At 38.4% G+C, this 21,848-nt stretch overlaps 1 protein-coding gene across 2 annotated transcripts in view; it reads right to left on the bottom strand.

The window, feature by feature from the left end:
• The window catches only part of CORIN (corin, serine peptidase), a 123,563-nt gene that overhangs the window by 9,669 nt on the left and 92,046 nt on the right, over positions 1-21,848 (bottom strand). For both annotated transcript variants that reach the window (XM_014954314.1, XM_014954305.1), the window contains exons 10-16: positions 21,110-21,208; positions 15,407-15,638; positions 11,840-11,985; positions 9,117-9,224; positions 4,594-4,707; positions 2,088-2,198; positions 1,066-1,195 (exon numbers count right to left, since the gene is read on the bottom strand). In XM_014954314.1, coding sequence (XP_014809800.1) covers positions 1,066-1,195; positions 2,088-2,198; positions 4,594-4,707; positions 9,117-9,224; positions 11,840-11,985; positions 15,407-15,638; positions 21,110-21,208 — 940 coding nt within the window. The remainder of the gene's footprint in view (positions 1-1,065; positions 1,196-2,087; positions 2,199-4,593; positions 4,708-9,116; positions 9,225-11,839; positions 11,986-15,406; positions 15,639-21,109; positions 21,209-21,848) is intronic.

Below are 21,848 nucleotides of genomic sequence, written 5' to 3'. Positions count from 1 at the left end.
TTAAGTATTTACAAAAGTGCAGCATCCTTTATCTACTTGATTACATAAATTAACACAGGTCAAAGAATTCTGGTTCATGGTAAAGTTGTCAGTGCAACCATATGGAAATGTTTTCAGCAGGGCTGGCAGAATTAACCAGGCTCTGAGGTCACGGCCCTGGATCCTGCCTGTTACATGACTTATTTTTCAGAACCTTCTCTGGGCATATTAAACAAATATCACTCCATGATCTACTACTCATAATGAGCAGGCAAATATTAACAAGCATTTTTAAAGTCTGTGCTTTTTCCTCATTTAGAGAAAAGTGTTTGCTGGTAAAGGAGCTTTCTTCCTCAGTGCCCACTTAACAGCAAACACGTAAAACTCTCCTCTCTTGATTTCCCACCAAACATACACAAACTCTTTTTTCTTAAGATGGTATTCTACCTTATGATCTTCTGTGAGCAATTATGTGTACAGTGATATTTTATGTAGCTGTAAACAGTGTCTGATCTATAAAGAACTGCTAAAGGATCTGAGCTCAAACCGCTTAAACGTAACACTCAAGGAATATGGTTTAAGGTGCCTGTAGTCTCAGTCTATGGACTTCTCCAAGACCATATTTAAAGTGTCATAAGTTAAATAAATTCACAACAGACTTGCGAGGCATCTTATGAGGCCATCTGATCCATTCCCCTAATCCAAAACAAGATCAACTATATCTAAATTCTCTCTGACAGATTTTTGTCTGCCCTGTTTGTAAAAATTCCTCACGATGGAAAATCTTGAGTGTTTCTATGCAATATATTCCAGGATTTTCATTTAGGAATTTTTGTCTTATATTTTCCTAAATCTTCCTACCTGTCATTTAAGCTCATTACTTCTGTCTTATTTCTACTGTGAGAATGCTTAGATTTTAGTCAGCTTTTGTTCCTGCCATAGTTCACAAAATTTCATTCTCTCTTTTCTCTGTGAACCATTTCCACACTAGGTCTCACACTGCAGTGATCAATGATCATTCACACCTAACTCCAGCATTCCAGTTGTCCTAAGAAATTCATCAATGCTACAAACTACTGACCTTACCCTAAACCCATCTGATTGCAGGCCAGCTGGCTTAAATTTTCTTCCCACTCATCAGCACAAACATGGTTATCAGCAGCTGACCTGTGAATGGTCAGGAACATCAAGGAACTCGTGTTTTTAGACAGGGTAACTGCAAAGAAAAAGAACAAAACTTTACTATTATACCACATAGTTAGTTTTATAAATAGCATCCTGAAAACGTACAACTACATTCAAAAGAGTTTTCCAAGATGCTGGCACTTTTGCCCATTTTATATGCTCAATAGCTATGTAACTGAAAATCAAGAGAACCATGGCTGTCAGAACCTTGCTGACATTGAACGGTCTGAGGCACCAAACAACAAAGTCACCTTGAGGATTAAAATAAACCAGAATACTCCTGACTCACCAGCACAGGTTCACATGGGTTTCTGATACCTTAATCTTGTTAAATGATGTTTTACCCCACAAACAGTCCAACTGAAATCACTACAGTAATTTAACATGAGTGATACCATCATTTGACTCTCAGTAACATGCATTGTTCCTGTCATAACAATAAGTGGGTGTCATTAGAGGAAGAAAACCAGCTACTGTTTACAAGAAAGATGATGATTGTTCTCTCGTAATCCATGTATAAAAGTGTGTGAACTGCTTTTATCATACACAAAAATCTTCTCAAAATGGCCCAAAATGGAAATTTACTTTTACATTCTGCCCAAATGAATTCTCCATCTGAACATCTTCCTACTCTCCCTCCAATCCACAACACTTTCCACGTTTTACACACCATCTACACATTTTAGAAGTTCCCTGCCATGTCACTTTTCTTATATCTTTGTGCTATGACACTTCACACTGAGCCTTTCCTTTCTCTTTTGTCTTCTTTCTTGCCTGCTTTCCCAACCTCAACCCAGTCTCCCTTTGGTAATAAAAGGACCATCTCTCCACCACTGCAACTGCATTCTGAATCAAATCACCAGTGGTTACCACCGTCACCCAAACACCTCCTCCAGGCAAAGTGCAGCACGGTGGAAACCTACCACAGTCCCATTCATCGGAGCTGTCACTGCAGTCTGCTTGCCCATCGCACCACAGCTCCCGTGGCACACATTCATGGTTGACACATTCAAGTTCGCTCTCGTCACAAAATGCTGCAAGGACAAAAACATGTTTCACTCTGAGAAAGGAATCATCAATGTGAAGTTCACGCTGAGACTGAAAAACACGCCAAGGAGGTTGAAGGCAGGTACAGATCAGATTTACAGAGCAAGAAAGTGAGACAGATTTGCAACAAAAGATGGACATCACTGAGGCAGAAGGTGGTTGCTGCCCACAGTGGCAGAGGGCATCACAACCCAAAGGGGAGGAGAGGTGTCTGAAATGGCAAGATCTTTCATTACTTAGTATCACGTGTGATCCTGTCATATGAACCCTGCCTATGCCTCTCACAAGCATTAAGTGAAAATACTTTGTTTCATGCTTTTTAGGACTTCTCCAAATCTGTTTATTTCTTCACGCTCTTTGAAAAAATTTTACTCTAATGCATACGTATTTCCTTTCATCCACAGCAATTCTATATTCACTTTTGGATCCTCCTTTGCTATTTAAAATCATGGAATTATTTTTATCTCCACTTCAGAGATGGGGAACTGATGTACAGGTAGACATGCTCCAGTTCACAGTTGGTCACCAGCTGGCAGCATTCGATAGGCATTTCCTGAATCTCTCTCCAGTGCAGAAACCACAAGAGCTTCCATTTGCAAGTGACTTCTGTCTTTCCCTCACCTTTAACAAACCCCCTCCCAAAAGGTAGGTGTGTAGCATTACAGAACCCTCCTTACTAACACACTTCTCTTCCAGCTCCTATAAACCCCATCACTGGGGAATTTTGAGAGCAGGGGGAGGGTGGAGAGGGAGAGAGCGCGTGGAAGTTGTGCCTGTCTCTGGCTGTCGTGTAGCATCTATTGTGCCACACAAACCAAGCATTTATTTGCAACACCAGAGCAAAAAATGTGCTCCACTCCACGATGAAACCCACACAGATAGAGCGGGCAGTGCTGCCTACTCTGATGGGAGTAATCTTTCTGGCTGTGGAATAAAGTGTGCGAAACTAGAAAAGCCAGAAGCCCTCAGCTGGGGATACTTTGCTGCCATTTTGGAATATTCGAGCCCCAACACAAAAGCAGAGAGGAATTATAGTCTGATAATTACAGACTAGCTTAACCCAAGCCCTCGGAGGATCTTTCCTCTGTCATGATCACAATGTGCGATCATGAGCAAGTCATTTCAATACCACCTTCCTTTTTTAGGTTACAGCACACAGACTGCTTGGAAGTCAAATAGTATAATCTTCACGATAAAAAGCAGATTAAGAGATGTTCCATGAGCTGCCTCTTCCCAAAAAGAAACAAAGTTAGATCTAGTGCTATGTGCAGGCTGCCAATCATGCTGGCAAATATAGTCATATGCTCCACATAGCACATGAAATGTGCCTACCATCCTGTCCCTGCCAACAGAACTCCAGAGACTCGGGAGCCACTTTTTTTAAATTGTAAAATTATATCCTCCCCTTCTAGCAAAAATGCTGAAATATCAGGATTGCTGAGAGCTCTAAAATTTCAGCTTTCAACCAAGTTTACCAAACATCTCTTCTTTCTTGTGCAGGCTGAGTGTCACCCAATATGTCTTTTCTAGTTCCGTGTCTTGGGGACATGCCCACCCACCAGCTTTTCTCAAAAGAAGAGAATTCAAAGTACCACTACTATATTTGAGAAAGTGAAGCTAACATCTCCCAGCACCCACTCCCAGCTTCACATGCAGGGTGGGAGCTTGCAAAGCAGCTGCCGTTTGCAGGTCTTCCAGCTCTTCCCATCCCACCAGTTGGGTGCGTGGTGGAAACAGAACTCAGGGCAGCTCCTGCAGGGGACCAGGGGGCCTATTGCTGTCTGTCAGCACTTAGAGCCCACATACACTGTGTGCATGGAAAGTGCACTATACTAAGTTTTTTTCTCTCTGATACTTACCAGTTTGGATTGTAGAAGAAGCCTATGGAGCCAAGTGGGGAGGAAAAAAAAAATCTAAGAAACGTCAAACAGAAGAGACATCTACTAAAGCAGGGAGACATATGACATTTACTGAAGAACAGATCAGAAAGGAAAATCAAGTGAAAATCAAGAAGAAAGGAACAGTGAGCAGCTATACCTATATGGAATGAAGTTGAGAAAAATTGGGAAAAGGATTCAAGAAGCTACAAGGAATAAAGAAGCACGAAGACACAAGGAGGAGGCAGAGAGAGAAAAAAAGAGAGGACTGGAGTGACCAAGAAGATAGAGGAAACAGCAAGGACCCAAGGATGTGGACAACAGAGGACACAACACGAGGAAAGAGATAAATTAGTGGCATATAAGAACTGAAAAGGAAATTGAGGGAATGAGTAAGCCTTTCTGTCTGTAGAAAACCTTTCTGTTTTTATTTAATTTGCACCCCAAGATCCCAAAAATGTGGTCAGCCCCTTATGGGACACTAAAAAACTGCAGAAGCCCTTACAGCAGTTCTTTTCATCCATCATGTCAGGGCAGTCTGGGAAACCGTCACAGATCATAGTGTGTTTGATGCACAGCTTCTTCAAAGGACACTCCCAAAGACCCCTTTCTTTACAACCTGGAGGCAGAGAAGCAGAGTTTTGGAACACTTGCAGGCAATATCAAATCAACTGTTTTCTTCTTCCTCAACAATCCTGAAATACCCAAAATATTTTCACTTGCAGTATAAATTTTAAAAGGTACCAATAATAGTTAATAACAAAGAAATGGAAATAAGATTGTCACAGTGCACACTTGATAAATGGGTATAAAATATATAAGACTTCATAATACTTCAATGCTTTTTAAATAATAATCTACATTATGCTACACATATCTGTAAGTAATGGTTTAGGCATTAGCTCAATTTGCTCAAAACCCATACACCACTACTCTTGAAATACATTTACTAGTAATATATAAACTTTTCTAATCTAGAAGTCTGTAGACTTTCCTCTAAAAGCATACCACACAGGCCTTAGGTCTTTCAAAAGCAAACCCTATGACAGCATGGAATCTCCACAAAAGTGTAGAAACATGTAATTTTTTCTGGCAGTGCTGATATAGAATCTAATGCAGATCACAATGTAAGGGAGAGTGACGCTGGGACCCACAAACACTTTTCCTGGTTCCATAATCTGAGACCAAACCAGTTGGAAAAGATTAGAAAGCCCCAATGGCTGCATGAATCTTCCAGAGGGTTCATTATTAATGCATGGAACACACTCCATTATTGCCTCTTTAAAGTCCCGCTAACCAGCATCTCTGATTTCCAGAGGAATACTTATAAAACTGTGTCAAAATTTTATAAATTTTTGACCCTTATTCCTGCTAGTCAGCTCGAGGAAATTAAGAATGGCCCACGGTACATTGTAGAAAAGTGTTTTCTGTTGTTTTACCTCAGTATTTATTTCCATCAACTAATAAAGCACTTCAGTGTGATATCAGTTTAAGTACTTTGATGTACCAATGTCCTGCACATCTGACATTCTGGTTTTAGAGGAAGCCATAAAAACAATGCGTTCTCCTGACTAAAACAGATGGTTTGATCACCTCAATTGGCCTGTCCTACAGATGATAGTACTGGCTTTTCATTTTAACCCAAGCTCCAATTCAGGTGACAGCCCTGATGGCCCCACACGCAAATAGTTGAAATATAAACTCACAATCTGCGTTTCAAGCAGCCCCTCTGTTTGTCCTGGAACTGCAGCAGCGAATCAGCAGTAAATAACTAATCAGATACGCTGTTTCCAAGAAGCGTTATTTCAGGAGCGTTTCACAAACACGAACCAGAGAAACACTACTAGCTCATAGAATTACTGAAAAAATCTACCCATGTTTTAATTGTAACTGGATGTGTGGAGTGCTTGACTTTGTTCAGATTGAAAAAGCCATGTAAATAAATGTTAGAGCACAGAGAAATAAACAGCCTTGAGACTAACTCCACATGAACAAAGAACTTTCTTGGATATCACCATTTTCCATGTCTCCTTCTTGACAATCTTTGTGATAACTATTAATGAAAAATTAATTGAAACCAAACAAAACCTTTACTCTATAAAGAACAAAGAACGTCAGTCAAGATAGGAACTTGATATGAAAATAAAATAAAAAAGCTTAAAAAAATATGATTTATGAACCTTGCAATTTTTTAGCAGAGTGTTTAAAATTAATTAAATACATGTTTGCTTTTCTCCTTCATCACACATTATATTGTTACACTGTGAAGTGCACCATGACTCTCCAAAATTTATGTTTGAGTACAACATAGACAAATAGAGAGACGCTTCCCTAGGAAAATTCATTACTTATTGAATTCAGTGTTCAGTTTGTAGAAGCTATATAATATTTGGTGTGTTTCCACTTCTTCTCTAAACATTTTTGTGACATACATTTTTAATTTAATGACAATTAAATGGAAGTTAAAATGGAGGTATTTATATTACTCCCATCTCAAACATAAGTTTTGGCAAGAGATAGGGATTCAGGTATGACCTTACCTTCACTCTTCAAAAACTGAAGCAAGTTACCATTTGTTATTCACACGTATACTCCCCATGCAATTATTATAGAGCCATTAACATTAAGACCACCACGTTTCTCTCTCAACTGAAGTACTGCAGAAAATAGTGAAGGACAATAGTGGTTTTGAATGTTTTGTCCTTGATTTCTTTAGTACTCTTCTAGGACCCTCATCTGCTCTCTGCCAGGGGCATTGTTCAGCAGCCAGTAAATTAATATGATCAATTACAACCAAGCATATTTTATACCACAAACTCTCTTAACATCTATCATAATAGTAATTTTTCAGAAATTATTTTCCTCACACTTTACTGAAATGCACATTCAGACGTCTCACATTCAGAAATCTGGGTCAAATTTTCTCCCCAAATCCTAGTCTAAACGGCACTAAAGTCTTAGGATTTCACTGCAATTGCATGGGGGAGATTTCCTCTCACAAAGATCACATGAAAGCACGACAGGGATTCCTAACGGGAGGAAACAGTGGGTGCAGAGTATGGCTATGCCTTAGTACCTTTTCACTGTTCTGCCTTACATTTTTGGCCAGAGTAGCCCGAGCATCCAAAAGCTGTAGCTAGTCTTTTCCAGCCTCCTCCCTGCACTGCGAAGTTGCTCCATGCCTGTCATTTAAGGCATCTCAAAGACAATGTTTTTATTTTAAACACTGATTGTTATTTAATGTTATGAAACCAATTTCAAAGAATAAATCTAATAAAATTTACATTTACACATGGAAAGATCATCAAGTTTTGATTCTTTCCTGCACACATGGAATATGAATGAGGCAGAAGCAGTTACTTCTGGAGCTCTACAAGGACTTTCTGTTCTTCAGAAACAGTATTAGCCCTGGTCAATGTAATGTCACTCTGACAGCGGTAATTTTCTAGCAGATACAGTCTTCCATATTTATAGAAACTGATAAGAATTCTGCTGATTGCTAGTGACATTCTGTCTAGACTACAGAGACAGAGAGAGATCCACTCGAGACATGAATGTTATCTATTAGAGCATTACTTCATATGTTAATGTCTAGGAGAATAAAATTATCCTGAAAGACGCATAGCAATTAGTGTTCTAAGTAGTTAAGAACAGGCAGCAACAAAGAATATTTGGCAGAGAGGACACTTGAGACAATTGATTCAAAGGTAAAGAGATGACAAACTCCGAAAGACTCACTGTGATCATCAGCCCTGCCTTTCCTCTATAATCCAAACAAGAGAATGACCTAGTCTGAAATTCTGTTTCAGTGAGACTCTTCTTTTTGGTTTTGCTTTCTTTTAGCAGGGGGAGGGGAACGGGGCAGAAAGAGTACAGAGAATACAAGCGTGATTTCAAAACTCCCAGAGATTGAGAATACATTGTGCCTTAGTGATAAATACCCCCCTGGTTACTCCAATCATTAAAACAAGTTGCTCTTAAAAAAGAATCATTTTATAGAGCTTTCAAGTTTGAATTTTAGCCTAGCTTCAGCTTTTGGGTGTAGGATCTTATTTTATTTTTGTGCAGCTGAGTATAAAGTCTTCTGTTGCCACAGTTTTGCTGCCCACATAAACTGTGCTTCCATCTTGACCTGCTCTCTGTTAGAAAAACCCAACAGGTTGTGCACCTTAGCCCTACCGTGCTGGAATATTTTCTAATCCTCTACTCATATTCACACCTCTTCTCTAAATCCTTAGTGATTTATAATTGCTCTCTTTGCCCCTGGGAATGCCAGGCCAGCATGCAGAACTCCATAGAGACCACACATTAATCACATAAGGAAATAGTTTAAACTTCCTTCTCCAAGGTCTCCTGCCAGCACCTACAAGGATAAATAGTGACCAAGAGATTTGTTCGTTATTCTCAAGCTCAATACATCCCCTTAATTTAAAAGTCAAAAGCATCTCTACCGTGAGAAAACTCAGAAATATACCCAAGGATAAACATTGTGGTTACCGTACTTGTACCTACAGCTTGAGATTGACCACTCTGAAAAAACATGTAATTCTTGACATTTGCAGCACAGAATCCACTTCAGCAACACAGATCTTTTGTCAATACATCATAATGACAACATTACCAGCTATAAATTAAAAATTGTATTTATGACTTCAAGATTTAAACCGCCAGGAAGTCATATTTTAGCTTAGTAAAACCTCCAGCAGTATCAAAATAATTAAATCTGCAGCATTCTTTATCTTGATTACTGAAGGAATACTCAAACATCCTGGAATACTATTAGCAGAATCTAAGCGATCAAACATCATAAATTGTGTTGACATTAATCAAGAAGGGTGCTTGCTAAAGTAGTTTTACTGCCACTAGTCTTAGAAAAAAAATGTACTACCCAACATTTTTCCACAGAAAAAGAGGGGCTTATCCTCTGAACTGTCACACTATGGTTCAAATAACTGAAGGAAAAGCAAAACTCGTTTTCTAATGATTCAACTACTTATTCAAAAGTCCCAGCTCATGGAATTTATTTACCACAGCTGTCCTCATCACTATCATCCTCACAGTCAGCTTGACCGTCACATCTTCTGGATGCCAGGACACACCTCCCGGAGCGGCACTTGAAGTGACTGGGTGAGCATTCTGTCAATGACAAGGAACAGGGAGAAACAAGACCCCATAAGCTCCAAGCTTAACCATCACATGGGTACTTATTTATTTATCTATCACTGCGACTGTTTCAAAGGGTAAATGACAGGAATAGAAAGCTTGTGCAATACTGAACTGGAACTATGTAGCAGGCAAGACTCTTAACAATGGCACTCTGAATGGGATGGAGAAATATTTTCCAGAGCCCTCCCTCACGTGCTACCCCCTCTTAAATTCCAGAGCTTTGCCAAATAACTGGCATACAATATTTAGATTGTGGGTATGGATTTTCTAGCTACTTTTCTCACTGTCATGGTGTTGTGTGAAGCAGAAATAGATCATCTGATATGTTGAAATGAGTATAAGAGATCCCCAGGACAAAAAACCACATATTTTGGCAATTTTGTGGATACTTGAATTAATAAAACCACCTATAAATTTCCACGAAGTAACCCATGGATTTCTTCTGCTTCATTTTACAGAGTACTGTTTTGAGAAGGGTTTATTTAGATGATTTTGAAAAAACCCACTCATTTTTTTCACACTGTACTTGTCACTGACTTTGATGTACAACCTTCGTCATATGTTGCCTCTTTTTTTCCTTCCTGCAGAGTCTCTCAGATATTTAATACCATGCATTTCCTCGGGTAAATTTTAGCATTCAATGAACATTTGTAACAAAAATATCATCAATGAACTCAGGAGCCTTAGAAAATAACATTCTAATGACAAAAGGTATGTGAACTATAGTGCCAACATTTAATAACTCATTATGAAAATATCCAAGTGTACAATGCATACTGCCTTGGCTAGCACTATTTCTTGGGTTCAGCACTGACTGGAAGATAAGCAATTCAGCACATTGTAATAACTCTGTCAATTATAGCTTAAGTTGGAAAACTGCCTATATTTTGTAATCATAAACATTTTCAATGTTCTCAGAAGCTCAATCTCTTTTATTACATGTGTTTTTTTCAGAAATATTTATATATGATTTTAAACTTCCCGGGGAAGACTTTTTAATCAACATTGGTAATCAGAATCTGACACTGAATCGACATAAAATTGTAGCAGTAAGTGAACACCAACCACCTCTGATAAGACCTCTTTAATTAGTTACGCTGTTTCTAAAGGAATATAAAAACCCTCTCCCTCTTCACTGATTTTCCAGGAATATCTATTTCAGTGCTAAAATGACAAATAAGCAGTGAATCAATGTACCAGGCAGGCAGAGTCCCTCTAATTAAACTGAGAATTTTTTTTAAATTATGATATTTATAAGTGAACTGTATTTATCTCTAGAAATGGAAGACACTAGTCCTGTATGCAGTAGTGTATTTAAAATATAAACATTCTATGTTACATTTCACAGCCAAATGATCTAATAACACAGGAAGGAAGGTTAAAAGCATTTGATACCTGAGAAAATTAAATCACATTATTTTTCTTTAACACACCTTTTGCTAAAATCTTACTTTTCCTTTCCTACACACTGCTGTGTGGTACTGGATAATTTCCTTCCATCAGTCCACTGCCATAGAGGGAACTTACTTCCTTGCCTCTCAAGAGTCCCATGACAGAGGATTTCCTGACTATGGTATTGCACACCTTTATAAAATCCTCACAGTGATACATGGAAAGGGACTTTGCTTGAAGAAATAGTGCTAACTGCTGTATATGCTTTACTGGTTTTTCATGATTCCTTCAGTATATTCACAGCAATACATCTTCACTAAAAGAACTTTCGGCTATAACTAGCTTTCACCCACTGCCTTCTCTGAGCTAGATCAAGACTGTGGAAAGACCATCATGACCATGTAGGTGAGTAGGAGGAGAAGAGTGAGAACTGAACACGATCAGCACGTTGCAGGCACTGTAGCACACACCATCTCGCTGTTTTCTCAGCTACTTTACTGGCATTTTGGCAAGAAATAGAAAAGGCATGTCGGAATCCCCACAGATCTCGCGTCTGATGACCACTGCAGAAGGAACAGCTGTACAGCTTTTCTCTTCATACATACAAAGAATATCTAGAAGCATTTAAGGCAATTCATTCTTTTGTCCCATGTTCACACCCACAATGATTAGTATTATGGCTGAACTCAAAAACTGAAATTTGTCAGTTGCTACTGAAGCTGGCTTGGCACAACCCTCTACAAAACTTTCCCCAACAAAAACCAAGAGCAGACAATAGCTGGCAAAGACATTAACATTACAATATTTTTCTCAGAGCTGTCATGGGGCTCAGATTTTTTAGGATTGCCAAGAGTCCACTTCCTGATTAGAAAAGCACTATTATATCATCTAAATAGGTAAAAAAAGTGAAGTATAAACACAAGTAAGCAGTAGGTGTGGTGTTAGCAACAAATCTCAAACAGTGACTCTCACAGATTAAGGGCAATTCATCCTTCCTTTAAATACATTTCTTATGAGAACTTCCTCTTATCTGCTATCTGTAGGCATCCAAATTCCCTGAAACTTAGTTTGGAATAATTTCCACAGTTTAAATATTATAATTTAACGAGGAGGCATGAGGGGAAAAAAAATCAGTGACTTTGGGAACCTAATTAAATCTTTCATTTCCTCATGGGTGTATTTATAGGAGTTACCTTCTACATCGTCATCTGGTGTTAGACATGTTTGATTGTCTGCATTCTCATCTGGAAACTGAGTGCAGTCAGTATCTTCTGGCCACTGCAGACCTACAATCCCAAGCACAGACTCACAGCGCTCCTTAGACTGTACGCACAACGTCCTGAGGAGACAGAGTGGAAGTGCACAAAGCAACTGAGTGAAAGTCTTCAAAATTCTCAGGTACTGGGAGTAAGAATTGCAGCCAAAGTTAAAGACAAATATTAAGGAAAAATCAATCAATCAGATTTCTTTACATGAAAAAACTAAACCAAAACATACATTGCTTCTGTTGAGACATTATTTTAAGTTACTGTATGTGGACTATTACCTGAGTTACAACATAATAGCCACATTTAACTCCTTACAATCATCCTCTCCTCTGTAAGGGGTGGCAGAGAACCTTTTTTAAGACGCGCTAACTGCGCTTCTTTGGGAAAAAATACATTTTGTGCCAGTGAAATGCTGCCTTTTCTGATGATGCTACCTCAGAAATCACGTGGCTTCAAAGGACAAACTGTTTAAATCTGCAAACAAAAGAGCAAAGGACTCCCCAGGAAATTCAATAAAATTAAAAGTTTGGGGAAAATCAAAGCACAGATTAACCTAGTCTTGAGGGTGCTGTCAGTTAGAGCAACAGAAGCTTGTCTAACACCTGGAAAAAGGCATGAATATAGTCCTCCTGCTGCATTTCTGCATTTTTTTTTAACCATAGAAAGACAGGACTCACCACACAAAATTAGTTCAGTGCACCTACATTAATATTCTGCCTCTCAAAATACCCAATGTCAAATGCTTCAAAAGTACAAAGAGAAAATGTATAATAGAAAAATCTCCTATTATTTTAAGCATTATTTTAAACACACTGCAATGATTTTTGCCTGGAATCATAGCTGATGTGCTGTTCAATACAGTAGTCTTGTCTCGTATCCGTGGTATTTGGAATCCCTATTCATTTCAACTGCCTCTCCTTTTTTATTTTATTTTTATGGAGTATTAACTAGGCAGTATGGGATTAGGAACCTCAACATCTTTTTCATCTCTTCCTCTGAACAGAATCATGCATCATGCTTAACAGGCATTTGTCTAAGCTGTTCTTAAAAACCCTTCAGTTAGCAAGATTCCATATACTTCCTTATCACTCATTCTCACACACAGATGTCTATTATTTTCCTTGTATCTGACCTACAGCTCTCCTCAAGTCCTTTAAATTCATTGCTTCCTGGTTTGACCTCATTGAGCATAGTGAACAATTCTTCTTTTTTTTCCTCACAGAAGCTCACATTTAACTTATTTGAAGGCTTTGATACCTCCCCAAGTCTTCTCTTCTTTCTAGACTCAGCAACTCACTTAATTGTACCTTTTAGATCACATTTTCTAAACCTATAATCATTTGGACTTTCTCCTGCCATTTCAAAGAAAATTCTCCTTTGTTCTTATAGATTGAAAAATATTCAGCAGTAGGATCCCCCACATTTCTATTTTTCTTCAGTTTCCCTCATGTCACTTTTAACTTGCCTTTTACTTAATTTGACTAATTTTTCTAGATCTTTCTTCTAGGACCAGAGACTGCTTTCATGGAAGGCATTTTATTCCACTTATTTTCCTTTGACCTTTTGATCAATGGACCGTTTCTCCCCCCTCCAGTAAGCTTTAAGAAATGCAGTGACCAAACCCAAGCAAACAGACCCATTTAGGATCGATTATTTTATGCTCCTTTGAGAAAACAATACATTATTAATCTTCTCATACTTAGTTTTGGTTTGGGTGATTGCATGGAAATGTTTTTTCACACCAAACGGTTCACCACTTGCTTGAGCAGCTGGAAGGAATGGATGACTGGATTGACATCAGTTAACCATGCTGCAGTGTTTCTTTCCTTTTAGATCCTCCTCAATATCAAAAAACTTGACTTACACCATTTTATAATTTCAGCTTTCTGAATGCCAGAATTTTTATTTACCAACAGCAAAGCCCCAAAACCAACAACAATAATATGACAAACACATTTTCAAAATTTGATGTCATCAGCTAAGACATCTAAGCCATTTCTGCCCAGAACACTGTGTGCAGTGTTCCCTGCTCACTCAAAACTTTGGCCAAAGCTGAGCCTTTCCAACAGCTATTGCAAGCCATTTAGTTGTCAGTCTGTGGTGAGGAACTTCAAAGTAGCGCCCATCACAGCACATTTGGAAGACTATTACAATGCTGCTAGGAAAACTGGAAGAGCAATTGGTACTGTGATTTTTGTTTTTTAATCCTTCCCATATTCCCATACTAAGTCTCACAGTTGGGGGTATCAGAATACCTTGGTATCAGATTTCTTTACTTCTCAGTCGAATCTCATCTGCCGTCCTGTCTATGAATCAATCTACCAAGTTAACAGTTAACAAAACTAGGCATCACAAAGCACAGGAAGCTCCTCCGTCTTGGTAAGAGAAAGAAATACAAGGTAAAAAACAGATGTAGCCTAGAATTGTGTAATTTTCTGCAATGAAGTCCAATCTAGCACTTTTTTAGGAACATTAAGCATATTTAGCAGTTCACTGAACTATCTCTTTACTCTCCCAATTCAAATACAGTAATGGGATGCCTAAATTGATGCCAACACATGAGGGGCATGAGCTCTGACCAGAATTATTCTTTAATCTGTCACAGTTTTGAAACAACACCAAAGTCAGCTGAAGACTACTTAAATACACAGATGATAGTGTAATCTTCACGTCGTTATAAGCTAACATCAGTAGGAGGCATTTACTGGTCTCAAAATTAGGAACACTGATAGACTTATTGGAGTGTTGTGAGACCCAGAATCTCCAGAAGCTGCTCAGCAGCTTTCAGAATCAATTCATAGCAAAGACAGTTTGTAATTTCAAGGAAACAGGAATTTCTGAGCTTATTCCATATATTCTTCATCTATGAAATTCCATTTCTACCTTCAGCAGGAACTGAAGGTACAGTTCCCGCTGGACACACTTAGCTTCAAGGAACAGTTATAAAAGTAGAGCTTTGATTCCTAAGATTCAAAATTTTATGTTGTGTGTTCAATCTGATCTAAATGTGATATTAACCTGCTTTGAGCAGGAAGTTGGGCCACATGAATTCCAGAGGCCCCTTTCAAACTAAACAACAGTTTCAATGAGTTCCTCTTCATCTGTTTAATACCTATTCGACTGCATTGTGATACTTCCTAAAATCTGTTAGCTAGGTATGTAGTTGCTGAAGCAAAGAGCCTATAACTTTACTTTTGTCCCTCTACATTAAAATAAGCTAGCCCAATTTTTATTTATTTTTTTAAGAAAACAGTGCAAAAGACTTGATTTCCACACAAGTAAGCCTGAAACAGAGCTTGCACGCTTACTTCAGATACTAATCACACACATGTAATGAACTGCATTTAATGATCCTATAAAATATGGTTCTCTACCTTTGGTGATGAAATTCCAAAGCAAAATCTCTGGTACTTTCAATGGAACTAGAAAATTGAGAAAGACTAATATGACAGACAATGTCAGTCAAGAATTAAATGAAGTATAGTATAGTACCTGCAAGGCGGGATCCGCTGATTTGTATGGGGGTCACATTTTGGTACTAAGATTGTACAGGCAAAAAACATAAGGTACTTGTAGCAGTTGGTCTGAACCAAGGCTGGGAAAAGAGAAGACTCCCAGCTGATAGAGGCTTCCTTCTGCGTCCTGTGGCCCAGGTAGTTTGGGTAATAAGTGTAGTTGTAAGGCAAGTTCATACAGAGTTCCAGAGTAATTGGTTCGCACTGACCTTTCACAGAAAGAAAACAACAACAACAAAAAGAAACACAAATGGTGGGAGATTAAATTAAATACAGAAGGAATTATTACATAAGCATTTAACAAATTTATCAGTCAGTGGATTTCCTCTCAGGCTTGAGAAACTACAAGTTTCAGAGCTCAAGATCCCATCTGAGCCTATTCATAATAGTAAAGAATTTTTGGATTTCTTCCCAAATTGGTAGTCAGAAATATTTATTTTTCAATTTTCTACCACAACGGAAAGCCATTGGCATAATTTCACCCCAATTCAGACTGAAATTCAGCTATTTATTTAGCACTGAGACCAATGTGAAGTTATTTAACTTTATTTACTTTTCAAATATGAGAAAATTTTCCAGGAAAAGCATACTATTCAGAAGTCACTTGTTATCAAAAGACCACATTATTTGCCTATTCTGGAAGCAAACATATCTTTATAAGACTGATATTCCCCACCAGCCAGTTGCTAGGGTCAGTTGCCAACACAGCGTGACAACTGTGTGATCCTACAGCTGGATCTTTGAGATAAAGCTGAAAGAAGATCCAACAGTCAATTATTCAGTTGATCAGCAGAACTGACCAGTCCTTCTTGGACTGGCATTCCCTGTTATAACCTCTTTTTGTATTTACCTCTAATCTGGGGATCACAAAGCTCATTTTATATACAGCTTTTCCTCTCTGCTAAATCCTTGCATGCTGCCAATACTGAACCATGTCTGCTGTCTCAAACCAGTTAATCCCAGCTTTAGGGTATATAAGGTTCATGACTTCAACAATCCTCCTCACATTACTGCCATTTCCTTCTCTTCATGATGAATTCTCCCTTCTCCTGCCACACTTCAGTTTGGTTTTATCTATTGATTTTTCCCCAGTAAGCATCTTTTCTTGATATGTACAGAATATTACTTGTTCATCAGAATTTCATTATGAAACCCAAGTAAATGAGCACAAAAGTACATGTAATGCTCTAAGTGTTTGCATAACATAACATTATTCAAGACTAGAGGGTAGAGATGCACTCTTCTGTTATGCTTCATATTTATAGGGATTTAGGTGAATTCTAACCCACTGAAATGCCCCCGAAGGATAGCTCTTTACATGTTTTCAATATGATTACAATTTTCACACTGTGTTTAGAAAGTTTCTATCACATTATGTGTAAAAGTGTCATAATAGGTTTGGAAATAATAACTTTGACTCTCACACCCAATTCCTTACATTTCACAAGCAGAGTAACAAACAGAACAGACACTCCAGGGGAAATATCTGAATATAAGTAACCCAAATGTTCATCTTTCCTTCTGATGTCTGTCCTACAGTTTAAGATATCTCGCTACTGCCTTATTACTAGCCTCACCGCAGTAAAAATAGTGTTTCCTTATTTTCAGAGGGAATCTGCTGTGTTTCAGTTTGGGCCCATTGCCTCTGGTCCTGTCACTGGTCACTGAAATAGCCTGGCTCTTTCTTCTTTACATTCTCCCTTCAGAAATTTATTCTGTTATCTTAAATATGTTGTAACCGCATTATAACAACAGCCTAAACTGATCAGATGCTACTACACGTGGAGAACATCCATCATGTTGCAAAATGTGCCCTATGCTTTGGAATTTTCCAACCAAATAGTTATTTGGGCCAGAAAATACCTCTTTGTCAAAACTGAATTTTTCCACGGGAATTCTCATCTCTTACCAAAAATGGAATAACTCTGGTCAGAATACGAACAGTGAAAATAAGATTAAAAAAGACAATAGTACTTCCAGATGTTATACAAAAAAAAAAAATCTCTCCCAAATTCTCTTGCTGTTCCATTGTGTATAAACAATTAAATATTCACTGGACCAGAAAGGAAGAGAGATGATCCAGAAGTCTAATTCAGATTATGTGTTACTCCTGTTGAGAATTACTGTTGCCCATAATACGATGAGGAAACATCTTCACTAAAAACCTCTCGGGTTTCTCATGACACGGAATATGAACATCCTTTTAGAACTTAAATATCATATTAAAAGAAAAAAAATTAATTATCTTGTAACATAGTCTTAGCCACTCAAACATTTTCCAAAATTGCTGTTTATACATACAATGGGATATAGAAATCTGCATTGATAAGCAGAAGATTTTGGACCACAGGACAAACTGCTTTGGACCACAGTAAGTCTCATACTGATTTATCCACAAGGAAGATGAGTCTGAGAAAGAGACTTTCAACTCTTATTGTGAGAAAGACTGAATTGCAGTCACACTGCTTAATAGACTGTAGGTGCAGTTTACAAAAGGTAATTTGCTTAAGAGAGAGCTGCTCCCTGAGTATGTAAGAAACAGAGGCTACTGTGGGAATTTACGTATTTTCCTACTTGTTGGGTAAAGCTGCTGCTGGTGCCTCATTTGCCAGCCAAATAGAGGACCTGTCTTATGCACAACTGGTGACTACACAGCCATCAGCTGTGAAACCAATATTGATCCCTTCATAACGTATCAGATACATTCTATGTGTTCTTTATTAGTCAGCTGAAGGTATAAGCATTTAAAAATAAATAAAAATACAAGATACTGTGTTTTTCTTTGACCTGAGTAAATGTAAAGTTGCTACAGTTTTAAACATATAAAACAAGATTTAGTGTAACATCTGATAAGTTTTGGAAGTATTATGAGTAAAGAAGCTTTGAAACAGCAGATAGAAATATGGAAGCCCTCACTCTTGGGCAAGCTGCGGTTTTGTGGCAAAGATAGTAATGCTCAAATAAAAAAGCTGAATCTTGAAATGGAGAAACTGAGAAGCAACACCTGTTCTTAGGGGCACAGGCTGCTACAGCTGCTGCTTCTCCTGCAGGCAGAGAGCTCTGGGACTAAACATCCTTCACTCCCACAGGCCTTCAGCCCACGGAGAATCAGTCTTATCATACACATTTAGATTTGTGACTAGCTAGAATGGAGTTATTCGAGTCAGTAATTATATCTCAATGAATACTCATGTATTCTGAAATTAAAACATCAGGAAAATATAACCTTTAAATCTCACCAAAGACAGGAAGAGATTACTTGAAGAACTGTTTTCTTCACAGATGTCAGATACCTACAGTTCCATGGGATTTCAGCAGGAACTGCTGATGCGGTCAACAACAAAAGTAATTTGATCTGTTGTGGTATCTCAGGTTTGATTTCTCCCTTATTAGTGTATGTATCCCAAGATATATTGCTTCCTTTTTACTAGGAGAGGGACTCAAACAAGTGTGGCATAAGGCCACCTTGGCTGAACATGGATCTCCTGACCGAGCTCAAACACAAAAAAGAAATATACAGAAGAGGGGACAGAGCACTTAAGTGGAACACAGAGACGTTCCTAAAGTTTACAAGAATGGAGTTAGGAAAGACAAAGCTCAGCTAAAATTGAAACTACTGAGCAATGTAAAGGGCAATAAGGGGGGCTCTTGTAAGAACACTGGCAGCAAAAGGAAACGTAAGGAAAAATGTGCGTCTGCTGCTCACTGGGGCAGGGAAACTAGTGACCAGGGACACAGAAAAGACCAAGGTACACAATGTCTATTCTGCCTCAGTTTCCACTGAGGAATGTCATTGGAAGGCTGCTTTATATCATCTTCAGAAGGTGATAGCAATCTGGCACCCAATGACTGGAAAAAGGCAAACATCGTACCTATCTTTAGGAAGGACAAGAAGGAGGATCCAGGGGACTACAGTCCACTCAGTCTATCCTCAGTCCCCAGGAAGATTATGGACCAGTTTCTTCTGGAAGATATGTCTCCACATGAAGAAAAAAGTTGGCTGGGAACAGCCAGCATGGATTTATCATGGGAAAATCATGCCTGATGAATCTGATTGCTGTCTCTGACAAGATGACTGGCTATTTTTCCCTTTTATTCAGCACTGGTACATATCTGAAGTATTGTGTCCTGTTTTTTGGCCCCTCAATTCATGAAAGACATCAACATACTGGAACGAGGTCAGTGGAGGGTCACCAAGCAGGTTAGGGGACTGAATCACATGATCTATGGGCAAAAGTTGGGAAAAGAGAGGTATTCAGCCACCAAAAAAGGAAGGCTAAGGGGAAATCTTATTGCTGTTAACAATTAGCTAATGGGAAGGTGTAAAGCAGATGGAGCCAGACTCTTAGAAATGTGCAGAGAGGCAAAAGACATAAGTGGTAACACAGAAAATTCCAGTTATGTAGATGGAAAAAAGGTTTTTACCATGAGCGGCCTAACATTGGAACGGGTCTCCCAGAAGGACTGTGGAATCTCTATCCTTGGAAATAATCAAAACTCAGCTGCGCAAGGTAAAGAGCCACATGTCTTAATTGGCACTGCTTTGATTAAGAGTTTGGACTAATCAACCAAACATGAACTAACTTCCTTGTAATGCTAAACATGGTACTTAGGATTGTCCCTTTTCAAAAAATTAGGAGAAGCACTGGTAGAAGTACATGTAAAGCATATATGCCAAAGTATCTTTGTATTTTTACTTCAGCAGCATCTAAAGGCCCCAGCACCATATGAATGGTCTCAAAATAAACTACTTGCAGGTGACAGTCACAACTTCAGAGAGACTGTGGAGTTTTGACGAGTTGACTTTCCTATATCCATTCCAACCTAAATGGTATGACATTATTGAAACAAGCTATCTTATAGTACCAAACTATACCTCACAAAGATAACAGTTCAGCACAAAACAATTATAGGATACGTCTACACATTCATATGTAAGTAAAGGCACGCCTGCCTATGTGCTGATGTGACCTGAATTGATGTGACTGTATTAAGTTTTAATTAATTCTGAATAATTCTGAATACAGTTCTGCCCCAGTTTCAAAACCCAGCCAAATATACATCAAATATCTGTTTACAGTGCTGCACTGCACAAGTGAGAAAGAGAGCTACTGAGAAGCAAGTGTACAGTGGGTACAGGAGGCTCGCACAGAGTGGTACAGTACAGGGCATAGAAATGAAGACACATGGAGTTGAAGACCCCACTCCTCTACAATATATATTGGTCAGAAGAGTAACGAGTTTTGCCACTTTGAATATCAAAATTATTCCTTCATAAAAGGGTTAAAAGTTCTCCAGGCTACTATACACAGTACATTTTTTTATATTTTGAAAATAAACCTGTAGCTTCTGCTTTGCACTTACACAATGTTTATGCGAACACTGAATATCATTAAACCTTGAGAAAAAGTGGAAGTGTAAACACCCATTAAGAACATATCAAAAAGTCACAGAAGGGAAAATATCTGAATGTCAAGTGTTATGAGTATTTCTTAGAACATCAGTCATAGTTATGATGAAACTTTTGTGCCAACTTTACCCTTTTCAATACTCTATCATTATACGCGTGCATTAGATAGATAGTAAATTGAAGTATTACTTACTGTGTCCTACCTTGCATTCTCATTATACTCTAAAACACCCTAAAAGAGTGACCGTATGAAGCATGAGACCTACTTACTGCAGTTTGTCTGGCTGTTTCTCATCTCACAGAGAGAAGTTCCACAGGGATCAGGACAGGAAGAACATCTCTGGTCTCCCTCCTGACAGAGGGTTTGACCTGAGGAAAATAGACATTTACTATCCTAATTATTTACCAGACTTACAAAAATGACTGGAGTGTAGTAATGAAAAATACAGAGTTTACATTACAATTAAGTACTTCCTTTACATAGTTTAATAAGCATTCTACAGCATTTCAAGTGCAGTAAGGAAGATGTCACTTTTCTTTACCCCTATGTTTAATATAAGAATTTATATCCCAGTTTCTGATCTCTGAAAGCCATTTACCACAATCCTCTGACAGAGTACGAAAAGACATGTAAATCACATTTCAAAGGGAACAATAAGTCCTAGCTGAAAGAGAATACCCTCTGGGAATTATTCTTCAGTGCCATTCAGTTGTTCTGCTTCTCATTTTATGATTGTTTTGGTGGACAATAAAAACCATCCTGAAGAAAGGTCGTCAGAGCTGAAGTTTTATTGTCCTCCTTTGGATGGTTAAAAAACAAACAACAACAAGAAACCCAAAAAGGCTCTGCTCCTAAACATGGAATTTGGAATAACTAAAGGCAGCACTTCATCAAAAAGTTTCTGACCATATTACCTGGTTGGTTAGTTGCTTGACAAATCCCTGGACTTCCCTCTGTCTCGTAGTGGTGATAGCCCCTTTCCAAACCATTAAATTCTCTGATCCATAT

The sequence above is a fragment of the Calidris pugnax genome, unplaced genomic scaffold (genome assembly GCF_001431845.1).
Source record: "Calidris pugnax isolate Ruff unplaced genomic scaffold, ASM143184v1 scaffold67, whole genome shotgun sequence".
NCBI lineage: Eukaryota > Metazoa > Chordata > Aves > Charadriiformes > Scolopacidae > Calidris > Calidris pugnax.
Note: the sequence above shows the minus strand (reverse complement) of the source record. Positions and strands in the feature narration are given on the sequence as shown.